General features: G+C 43.1%; 2 protein-coding genes across 7 annotated transcripts in view; one reads left to right on the forward strand and one right to left on the reverse strand.

Moving 5' to 3' along the window:
* The window catches only part of TANC1 (tetratricopeptide repeat, ankyrin repeat and coiled-coil containing 1), a 167545-nt gene extending 164409 nt beyond the window's left edge, over positions 1-3136 (forward strand). For all 6 annotated transcript variants that reach the window (XM_038751030.1, XM_038751033.1, XM_038751031.1 and 3 more), the window contains one exon: positions 402-3136. In XM_038751030.1, coding sequence (XP_038606958.1) covers positions 402-1842 — 1441 coding nt within the window. In that variant the 3' untranslated portion in view covers positions 1843-3136. The remainder of the gene's footprint in view (positions 1-401) is intronic.
* Positions 3137-8512: 5376 nt separating this feature from the next.
* WDSUB1 (WD repeat, sterile alpha motif and U-box domain containing 1) overlaps positions 8513-12043 on the reverse strand; it is a 35138-nt gene continuing 31607 nt past the window's right edge. The window contains exons 11-12 of the mRNA XM_038751845.1: positions 11352-11492; positions 8513-8839 (exon numbers count right to left, since the gene is read on the reverse strand). Of these exons, the coding sequence (XP_038607773.1) occupies positions 8685-8839; positions 11352-11492 (296 nt within the window). The 3' untranslated portion in view covers positions 8513-8684. The remainder of the gene's footprint in view (positions 8840-11351; positions 11493-12043) is intronic.

Genomic DNA, 12043 nt, shown 5'->3' on the forward strand with positions numbered 1-12043 from the left:
AGGAGAAGCAGCATGGCCTCGGGGATAGAGCACGGGCCTGGGAATCAGAAGGACTCGGCTTCTAATCGTGGCTCTGTCACTCGCCCGCTCTGTGACCTTGGGCAGGTCACTTAACTCTTCTGTGCTTCAGTTACCTCACCTGTAAAATGGGGAGGAAGACTGTGAGCCCTTGGTGAGACAGGGACTGTGTCCAGCCTGGTTATCTTGCATATATCCCAGCGCTTAGTACGGTGCAATTATTATTATTATTATCCTACTCATATCTAGAGCCTGCCCTTTCTTTCATGTAGAAAGTTATCTCTTCTCTTCAAATGTCTTCCCCACACCGTAACGTTAGAAGGTGCTTATAGTATTAACCCGCAAGTGACTATGGCGTGTGTGTATCCCCTGCCCTTTCTCAGGCAGTTTGTGGCAGCGCTGTCTGATTTGCGGGAGGCTGTGAAGCTGTGTCCCGCCAACCAAGAAATCAAGAGGCTCTTGGCTCGGGTGGAAGAGGAATGCAAACAGCTCCAGCGGGCCCAGCAGCAGAAGCAGCAGTGCCCTCCACCAGTCCTCCCCAACGACTCGGACAACGAGGAGGAGGCTGTGGACCCGGCAGTGAACGAGCACTTTGACCCCGAAGAGGCCGAAGAGGAAGAAGAGACGTCCCAGCGCGAGGACCCGTACCTGCCGGCCCCCAGGCCTCAGCGCGGTCCGGCCCCGTCCCTGTTCGGCAGAGCCCCCCAGGAGGGATCGCAGCAGAAGGCGAGGCCCGCGTCGCCCCAGAAGAGGGCCGGGAGCAAGTACGCCAGGGAACCGGTTGCTCCGTCAGGCCTGGTCGTGCAACCCACCAAGCAGGCCCAGATAGTGAAAACCAACCAGCACCTGACGACCGGCCAGACGGGCGTAAGGAGTGGAACGGGCCCTGGGGGCACAAAGAGCCCGGTCCCTTCGCAGATTCTTCCGCCCAGTTCCTTGCCGGGCCGATCTCCCGCAGCTCCGGCTAACTGTAGAAGCCAGCGTCCGGAGGGGACGGGCACTTTGGCCGCAGGCTCCAGCGCCGGCCCGTTCGGCGAGCGGCAGACCCCCGGCCAGAACGCCCACCTGCAGCGGGGTGACGCTGGGTCCACGCACCCTTTCCCAAACAACGTTAAGAACCCCGAGAGGTTAAAGGGCCACGTTCCCTTGGCCGTGGGCATCGCCCCGTCCAGCCAGGGGCTTCCCGGGAACTGCAGTGAAGCGAGGCATCCGGGGTCCTTGGCCAGTCCGTTCCCTTCCGGCCCGCCGGCCGGCAGCATGAAAACGTCCAGCTCGACCCATAGCTTAGCTTCCAGCGGCGGCTTTTCGGACATCGCCAAGGCCCCCGGACCTGATGCTCGAATCAAAGATAAGGCGGCTAATCAGGCTCAGGGAGGTACGGCGGAGCACAGACCCCGCAACACCCCGTTCATGGGCATCATGGACAAGACGGCGAGGTTCCAACAGCAGGGCAACCCGCCAAGCCGCGGCTGGCCCGGCCCGGGGGCCGAGGGCCTACTGATAAACGCTTCTTCTGCAGCCGGTCTGCAGCCCTCGAACTGTGAACAGCTCCCTGTCAAACAGGCAGGTGGCTACAGTAGCCAAGCTAAAACTTGCGCTCCCGCTCCCGGGGGGAGCGTCCACAATGGGACCCAGTCAAAAGAACCGGAGGAGAACAAAGGCCAAAAGCCCGGCCTTTGTCCCGACAGCAGGACGTCTAAAACGGTGTCTCACGCGTATCCGGAGAATAGCTCCAAAGCACAGGCTCACGTTGGTAAGGAAGCCCACCTGAGTCACATCACTTCTACAAAGCCAAAGCGATCTTTCATAGAATCGAATGTCTGAGTCACACCTTGCACCGGGATCAACCGTTTCTTCAAACGTAGAATAAGTCACTTATTGGTTCGTGCTGTTACTGAGAGGGGGGACAATTTGTTGTAAATTGGGGATTTCTTTTTGACGGGGAACATGTCCATCACCCAGGGATAGTGTGAAAATATGGGACAAAACCACTTTATTGAGAAGCTAGACGATCACCAAGAATAGGAATGTTAACTGGAATGTCGTCGGTAGAAAGGGTTGCTCTGCAGACAGATGTGGTTAGCAGTATTGTAGTTTCACAAAGTGGGTGGTTTCGAAAGAGATTCTTTCTCTTGCCATCTCTTTTCAGTGGGAGGTCTCTGTTCATAACTCTTTCTGCCGTAAGTACTTTCTCCTAGCCTTCTGATATAGTACAAATCAGCTTTTGAATAAGAAACATATCTTTTTCTCCCTGTCAGTGTTGGATTCCCAGAGGTGGAATGAACACTACATAACATTCAGGTCTGTAGACTGCTTCCTGAAAAGATAAGAGTACTCTGTATTTTCAGGTCCATTTACAGGTTAATTTGGGATTGATTTTGGCCGTGAGGGTCTCTTTGGAAGTCCCTTCAAGCTGAATTCATCCGTAAACAGCCATGTTTGGTTTAGACGTGTAAATATTACTTAGAATTGCATGCATTTTTATAAAGCTTCAACCATGCTGGTTATTGCACTGAATAATATATTATTATTGGCATGTTTAATAGTATACCAGTAACCGCACTTTACATAGTTTATTATAAACACCTTTGAGGTGCTACTTTAGTCCAAGATAATGTTATTGTTCATCCATGGAGATAAGGTACAGGAATGAAATTTTTTCTTTTACGACGTTTTTATATGAAACATGTTATATGTTGAGGATATTAAGATGACAGTTTGAGGGAGAGGTGTATGTGCATTTGTTTTATATAGGATGGGGCATAAGAAATTTATTTTCCAGAGTTTGGGAGAAGAAAGTTCTATATTTGCAAGAGTGTTTTCAAAATGAATAGTTGTAATGAAATTCCTGTGAGCCTAATTAAGGTTTGTTTTGTACAAGTTGGACTATTCGGGTGTTATTCTTCAGCATCTGTTCCTGTGTGCATACAGCGTATACTTTGTAAAAACAGCCTTATCCATTTTTATAAGCTCTGTTGAGTCTGCGTATGATTACTCTTGCTTATTTATTGTTTCCTGTTTCCTTCAGTATTTGTACAAGTCTTATTCTTTTGTTCTGTAGTTCTGTTTTTGGCACAGCTACTGTACTTTCCATATGGAATAAAAACGATTAATGTAATTTGCTTTTGGTTGATGGGGAACGCTTTGAACAAGTACACTTGTCTACAAAAGCTAGCCGTTGTCACTAAATCCACAAGTTAAGGACACAGAAAAGGAAAAAAAAAAAATTAGGGATTCTGATGTGCAGTGTCCCAAGATTGCATCCAAAAAGACTTTCTATAATAACGACTGTAAATTTGGGAGAATATCAGTTGCCGAATGCTGAAAACCCAGTCCACCTAAAATCTTACGATTTTTTTCATGGACCCAGATCTGTGTTCACTTTGAATCTGTGTTTGCCAAAATGTACAAGACACTGTTGGCTGTTAACGTGCACATTTGTCACATTTCAGTTGGAAGGAAGGGTACTGATTTGAAGATCAAGGTAAGTCTAAAAGGGGTACGGTTATGTAAGCTTGTCCTTGCTTTTCACTTTAACTTGCCAGGTACCTGGGCATGTACGGTAAGTTATCCTTTTCTATAACTTTTCGGCCTTGCTAGGCTCCCTGTAGGTGCAGCCACTCAGGAGCAGATATCGCCTTTGTGCGGAGTACTGCACCAAGTACGTGGGGAAGAATCATCAATCAATCAACCCAGTGGTATTGATTGTTGACTTTGCGCAGAACACTGTACTGAGCACTTGGGGACAGTACAAACAACAGAATTACGAGCTTCCAGTCTAGAGGAGAAAGGAAGTAAAAGGACATGCTCCCTGCCCACAAGGAATTTACAATCTAAAGGGCATCCATCACCATCATCAATCGTATTTATTGAGCGCTTACTGTGTGCAGAGCACTGTACTAAGCGCTTGGGAAGTACAAGTTGGCAACATATAGAGACAGTCCTTACCCAACAGTGGGCTCACAGTCTAAAAGTGCATCCCAGAGGGATGCACAGCCCAAGTGCTTCAGTGTGTGATTGGGAAGGGCCCTTTATGGGCCCAGCCACCTTGCGTCCACCCCAGGTGGCCCTGGGCATCGCCCGGGAGAGGCAGGCCACATAATGAGCTAGCCAGCCTGCCTAAAAGTATGGATGTGTAATTTTCTCCATTATACAGTACTCAATAGTCTCTCAGAAAAGGGCAATTTCAACCATGTCCAAAGAAGGGGGCAGAAGGACTTAGCCTGCTAAAGGACTTGTGTGAAACTATCTGACCCAGAAAAGCAAAAACAGCCTTCTGACTGCTGTACTTAAAACTAACTCCCCCTTCCAATGTCTTTTAATCCTTTCTCCCCCTCTTAGCAGGATAATCGGATCAAATTTGTCTAAATCTGGTGAATTTCTCCCAAGCAACATGCAGTAAGGATTCTGAGATTTCTTCCCCCAACCATTTTATTGGGTAGTAGGTTTCAGATGTCGTTTGCCAGTCTCTGCAGGCCCAGAAAAGCTGTCTGCACTGATGCATTTTGGCATCCCTGCTGCTAAAGGGAGCAGCACACAAAACTGTAGCAGGGATAAGTTGAATAGAGGCGTGGAGCAGTACAATATGTAAGCTCATTGTGGGCAGGGAATGTGACTGTTGTTATATTATACTCACCCAGGTGCTTAGTGAGGTGCTCTGCACACAGTAAGCACTCAGTAAGGACAATTGAGTGTCTCTGCTGTCACTGTTTATTGTTATATTGTACTTTCCCAAGCGCTTAGTGCAGTGCCCCGCACACAGTAAAGGCTCAATAAATACAAATAAATGAAGAAAGGGCTGGAAACACATTGCTTGAAGCGTGCACTAACAACTGGGGAACTCCTTTCAGATTACAGTGGAGCTACACTGCTTATTCTTCTTTCATCAATGGGACCATGTCTGGGAGTTAATGTTGAAGCAAAAGGATTTAGAGCTAAAGTACTGCCCAGGTGAGTTGGTGATCCACTTAAGGTAAAAGTGCTCAGGTTACTACTGGCCAGTGAGATAATGCTGTTGAAGATGCCCGCTGTTTCCTACTGCACTACTTTTTGGACTATTTCTAGGATCTTCCAGGCTTTCATTTCATTAAGAATGCACTATTCTAAATTAGCACCTTAAAATTAGCATCTTCAAAGTCTTCCTTTAAAACCTCCTAATTTGGGATTGATTTTACCTATTATCAAAACCCAGAGCATTTAGTTTGATAAGGATGGATTACTGGGGAATAAGTGCTATCCACTGTTTGTCAGTTTGCAAAGATGGAATTTTCAGAGATGTGAATTATGAAATAATATCCACAACTTACCCATTTTTAACCCCATAACAGAATTCTTTGGGAGGTGAATCTGGCTGAGGGCAAATGGGCTCAAATCTTGGGTGAATAGGAGTCACATCTTTCAGCAAATTCACAAGGTAAGAGCCAATATGTAATGATAATATAGATTGTCTACAGATGCCCTGGCATTACAAAACACATTGAGACCCCCCTCCTCCCTGCCATCCCAAACCCCTTCACTTTCTTTTGGAGTATCTTGTTTATGAATCCTTGGAAACTGAGGGAGAAAAGATTACACTCATTGTATCATTTACAATGATTTGACCTCTGGCATTTAAATGTGGAAAGTTGGCTTGATATTGGTTTAACACTGACCTACTAAAATGTGATTACTTGAACTTAATTTTTATTTGTTATGTTTATTCTATTTGCTATCTGAATTTGTATTATGAGTAAGCTTTCCCACAAACCTGGTATGCCTACTCCTGTTTGGTAGTGAGGATTTGGGGTTTGATTTAACTTCCCTATCTGTGTGACACCCCCAACCTTGTCAAAGTCAGTCACTAAGATTATCAGGAACATGGAAATTGATTTAAAAGTATGTGCCTAATGAGGCACAGGGCCATAATTATCCTTCTATACCACTAAAGTAAATCAGTCGTATTAATTGAATGCTTATTATGTGCAGGACACGGTACTAAGCACTTGGGAGAGCACAGCAGAACTAGCAGACATGTTCCTGTCCACAATAAGCTTGCAGTCTAGATGGGGAGACAGACATTAATATAAGAGAATCATAAAGCCTAAATGCAACACTCCGTGTTTGACGTCTAGACTGTGTGCCCGCTGTTGGGGAGGGACCGTCTCTAGATTTCGCCAACTTGGACTTCCCAAGCGCTTAGTACAGTGCTCTGCACACAGTCAGCGTTCAATAAGTACGATTGAATAGGACAAACACAAACCTCTCTTTCAGACCCACCGTGGGTAGCCGTCTGGTCCACATCGAACGGTTCGTTTTGTTTCGTTTGTGTTTTTTCTGGACATACAGGTGCTTCAAAATCCCACTTGGGATCTTGAATTGTGTGGCTCAGTGGAAAGAGCGCGGGCTTGGGTGTCAGAGGTCATGGGTTCGAATCCCGCCTCCCCCACACGTCTGCTGTGTGACCTTGGACAAGTCACTTTACTTCTCTATGCCTGAGTTCCCTCATCTGTAAAATGGGGATTAAGACTGTGAGTCCCACATGGGACAACCTCATCTCCTTGTGTTCCCCCCAGCGCTTAGAATAGTGCTTTGCACATAGTAAGCGCTTAACAAATACCAACATTATTATTATTATCTTGAAGTTTCCCTCAAGATGTTTGGCCTATTCAAGAGAGAGCCAACATTTAGCAACCATGCAGAAAACTACTTGTCCTCATAGTCGGTGTCAGTCATAAATGCTAGTGGACAGAATCCTGGAGCTGGAAGGTTCTTTTAAATGGTTATCTAATCCGACCCTTCTGTCTCCTAGCCAAGTCAACTGTATCCACTTTTTTCTTTTTAAGGACCTCCAGGGTCCTCCTCCTTCACCCTTAATTGAAGCTGTTTCCCATCAGACTCACAGGCTGGGTGATCTTCTTAATAGCTGGTGGCAACTTGAGCTCATTTTCCCTTGTTCTGTATTTGAAATGGAGAAACAGTTATATTTCTCCTTATACAAACCTTTCAAATACTTGAATAATAATTACGGTATTTTGTAAGCACTTGCCAGGGTTTCAGAGCATTAGGGGTGGAGATTAGGAAAATCAGCTAGGACCCAGTATCATCATCATCAATCTTATTTATTGAGCACTTACTATGTGCAGAGCACTGTACTAAGCACTTGGGAAGTACAAATTGGCAACATATAGAGACAGTCCCTACCCAACAGTGGGCTCACAGTATCTGCAAAACACAGGGCTCGGAAACTAAGAGCAGGTATTTTTATCCCCATTTTACAGATAAGGGACCTGAGGCCCTCGGAGATTGCAGTTTTCCCAGGCCAGTGAGAGCTGTGTTTAGAATCCAGGTCTCCTACTTACCAATGCTGTGCTCTTTCCACTAGGCCCACTTCCTTGATGAGAGATTGTTGTCAACTCTAGATAAGCCCACCATTATATTGCTTTAATAATTTTTGAGACTTTTCTAGAGAAACTCCCATTTCTCCATCAACTTTTAAAAATGCCTTGGCCCAAACTGGGTGTGAAGCAAGACTCTGACCAACAAATTATTCCAAGACTGAAAGGGGAGTCAGTAGCATGTCAGCTTTTTAAATAATAGCACTAGATTGCAGACTCGCTTAACCTGTGATCACACATGATTCTGTTCCTAAATCTAGGTGGGGGTTAGATCATTCTTTTGCCTCACTGCACTGTGCTAAAGGTTAGTAGGCTCATCCAATGTAGTGTCAACTGCATCCCTCAAGGTCATGGGACTACTGACCCTTGTGGGCCACTACTTGATCCCGTCACCCTCAAGCATCTGTGGAAGAGAAGGTCATGTAGAACTGAAGTCTAGATAAATTGTATCTATTTATGCCTCACTGTTCACATGGCCTGTCATTATCAGAGAAGGAAATGAAATTTCCTGGATGACTGGCTATTCACAAACCTATGCAGGATATTCTGGGAATCGCCTCTGCTCTTTCAGGAGATTACGAACCAATTGATCGTGCGACGATTTATTCTAGCTTGATTCCCAGAAGCGAAGTCCAGCTGCTGAGTCTTTAAAGTCTGAGCTGTTTTATTTCCCCCTTTTATAAAAAGAAATAGACGGGTCTCTCAAGGGGATCAGTCAGAGATTTTTCCTATCCTCCAGGTAGTCTCAGGAACAAGCATTGGCTCTAAACTCTCACCTGCCAGTTTAACCCCACTAAAATAAGCGGGTAGACCCCCAGGCATGATGAAGTCTCTTTGTGTAGCAGGTTGAGTGTAACTATGAAGTGCTCCACACCAGCCTGTCAAAAATGCATTTCTGCACCGCCAAATGCTTTCTAGCTGTGCTCCCATAATGTTCCTGATATGCTGCAGCAAGAGGTGAGGACAGGTTAAGCAAGTAGATGTTGCAGTAAAGTTAAGCAAAAGAGTCTACTGAAATATGCGTAAGAATAGTACACCAAATGTTTCATTTGAACGTATTTCTAAATGTACTGGAGATAGACATCAGGCTACATTATCATTTTAAAGAACTTTATTTCTACATGTTAGCTTATTTTTCCACTTGTACAAAAACAGTTACATACTTAAAATACCAATATTAAAAAGGGTTAAACCTGGAATCTGACAATCCCTTTAAGCATTAAAAGCTCTAACATTAAATTCCTGAAATCGAGAGATTTGCTTACCTCAAAGGTTGATGATATCTACACTATCTTATTTCTGAGTCTCTAGCCAGCGATTGATGGCCATTTTCAGAGTCCTGTTTGGTGTGAGTATTAGTGATGGAAGAACAAGATTGGTCATGGGACTTGTACGTTTCTTTTTTCTAAACCAGTTTTCCATTGCTTCTTTTTCATAGGAATAGCCATCTAAAACAGATCATTAGACAAGTTTAAAAAGTCATATGGAAAAGACATCACAATGCCTAACAGGAATGTGGGGCACAAAACTGATCGTGAGGTGCCTGGCCCCTGGTTCACTCTGTAGGTCTTCTGAATTTGAAGCATAAACAGTCTGTTTAGCACTGAGTAAAAACCAAAGGCTGGAGGCCTTTGACTACTGTTAGCAGTAGTCAACTGATGGTATTTATTGATCAGTTACTGTATGCAAAGCACGATACTAAATGCTTTGGAGAGTACAGTATAATAGAGTTGGCAGATATGCTCCCTGTCCACAAGCAGCTTACTATCTATGGCAGTACTGCCTAATGCTGTGAGATGAATATCAAGTGCTTAACAAGTGCAGGGGTGATGCAGAAGAGAGGGAGTAAAGGAAATGAGCGCTTAGTTGGGGAGATTTAGAAGGCCTCTTGGAGGAAATGTGGTTTTAATAAGGCTTTGAAGGTGGGGAGGGAGTTCCATGTTAGAGGAGCAAAGTGAGCGTGCTGGATTGCAGGAGGAAGTCAGGTAAGATAGGAAGCGGCAAGGTGATTGTGTGCTTTAAAACCACTGGTATGGGGTTGCTGTTTCATGTGAAGGTGGATAGACAGCCATTGGAGATTCTTGAGTAGTGGGGAAACATGGACTGAAATAAGTATTTGGAAAAATGACCTGAGCAGCAAAGTGAAGTAGGCATCAGAGTGGGGAAAGGCAGGAGTCACCGCACTGGCCCTTTACACATTCTGTGAATCTCCCCCTGCATTAAGGGAAGCCATGGTCAAGCAGATAAAATTAACTGTAAGAAGTGGTAGCAAGAGTGCTGTCCAGTAATAAGATTAAAGTGATTGTGTGTTTCAAGCTAATTCTTTTTCTTTAGAGGTAGCCCAAATAATCCAATGCTACAATAGAGCACAACTAGAGAATTAATGGTGAGCTGGGATGCTCATGACCTTGAGCAAAGGGCCAACAGGGAGTCACACCTCAGGTAATGAGCTCACAGTTGAATCACTGCATCAAAATATTTACTCAACGATATTTTAACCCAGATGATTAACTTTCTGAAGCTTTTCTTTACCATCCAATGGAGTAAATTGTCACAGAATGACTCAATATGGCAGTAGGATTTACAAAATGATAAAAACCTCACCAATATATTTTAATCAAAACCAAGCTAATCTGTCACATTTCTGACAACATTCTGGAAAAAAAAATTTAAATAAAAATCACATTTCTGTGGTATTAACAAAACAAAGTACTTCTGTGGAAGAATGAACATTATTTTCCATAGGTGAGCAAACTTGTCCCCTTGAGCATTTGATAAGTGAAAGAAGCAGGGATTCTGAGGAGATCTATTCCATCACTAATTACATTTCAATACAGGTTTGAAAATTGTTTTGCCAAAGTTCATCACAAAACTGTCAGAGGAATCATCAGAGCTGCTAGGCAAGGTCCCTAGTGCCCAAAGCCTTTCATGTATAAATAAAAAGCAGTGAAACACTTACGTGACTAGCTAGTAAATTGCAATTGACAATCTGCATTATAACCACACTGCTCACTCAGTTCCTTTAAAAATTAATGTATGCATTGACAGTTTAATGCAAAGGCAGTTGGTTAGCTATGTTTAAGTCCAACAAATTTTCCCCAAAGGTAAATACTGATGGTAAAGCATCTTACATGAACTATATTATAGAGTCTCTCTAAGCATTTACAGCTTATTTTGTTTCTTGCCCTCACATCCTACATTTAAAATTCAGCTAAAAATGAGTCAGAATATTTCTGTTTAGGAAAACAATATATTACACAAGAAAAAACACTTTTCTGACAATCAACTCTGCTTCAGACTAAGCCCAGGCAAGTTGGAAAAATGCAGTGGTTCAAGTTCTGTAGTATTACTCCGAGGTAGGTATTTGTGCCATAGAGATATTATATTTAAATCAACTTCCTGGATTAAGAGGATATCATTATGCAGTTCATGAGGAAAGCTTAGTAATTCAGCCATACTGACAGGCATTTGCTGAGCCTGATTCTCCAGTTCTTTAAGGGCGTGATGTTGCATGTGGCAAAGATTGCATAAAATAAGGTCACTTAAGTGCATGGAGCTGACCTTGTGGCTCATTTACTCAATAAGAGAATCAGACTCATTTAAAATGCTAACTTAAAAATAATCTGTAAAAGACCCTACAAGATTGAAAATTAAAATCTACAGCTAATAGTAGCAAAGGTCCTACAGAATCTGAAAATTCTCAGTGTCCAATCTTATAGTGATAAGAATATGACTTTAAAGGCCCCTTTAAAAAAAAAACATAACACTTTGAGATAATTAGTGCAAACTTAACCTTGCTGATCATACTTCAAACAACTGCCATAAAAGCTCCTTGTGGAAAGGGAAAGCATGATTATCCTATAGAAAAGCATTTCCCATAAGCCAGTGCATTTGAATGCCCTTCACATTTAATATATGTTTTAATATAGATAAATAATATACATTAGTTCTCACACATACCTGCTGCAATGACGGGATCTTTCATAAGTTCCCTAGTTATAGGACACAGGAATTCATCTGGAATGCCAGAAGAAAGGGAATCCATCTTTATATTCAGTTCTTCGATTTTCCTCAAAATTTTACTCCGAAGACCTAGAGATTCTGAAGAGAAATTTGTCACATTTGTTCTGTCTTTATAAATTTCCACCAGTATGTACAAAAATCTTTTTAGAGTTTTATTAAACACGCAGGGAAGGGTACAAGTCAAAGCCATATTTTCCTCTATTCTTTTCTAAGATCATTCACTAGCAGAACCTGGAAGTCTGTGAAATTTTAGCTTTTAAGGAAATAGGGACAGCAAAAACCTGAAAAGCTCTGGAAACATTCCAGATTGCTCTAGGTAACTGCTTTAGAACCTGAAGCTGTTCACTCTGATCATTAGCAGAACTTAATTTCTCAACAAACCCCATCACTTCTTTGCAAAGATTTTTTTTTTTTAAAAGGTAACTATTTTTAGACCATCCCATCTTGCACAAGTTCTAACTGCTATAAGAGTGGCAAAAATGCCGACAGGCTAAGGTGTATAATGTATCCACTTTTAAGATCTTTGCCAGCTAACAACTGACAATAGTTTGTCTGCAGAGTTCTACTTCAGATCAAATGTATTTTAGGGAATTTAGTCCGTTAACTAAGAAATGCCCATTGAAAAGAAA

Source organism: Tachyglossus aculeatus, chromosome 9 (assembly GCF_015852505.1).
Source record: "Tachyglossus aculeatus isolate mTacAcu1 chromosome 9, mTacAcu1.pri, whole genome shotgun sequence".
Lineage (NCBI taxonomy): Eukaryota > Metazoa > Chordata > Mammalia > Monotremata > Tachyglossidae > Tachyglossus > Tachyglossus aculeatus.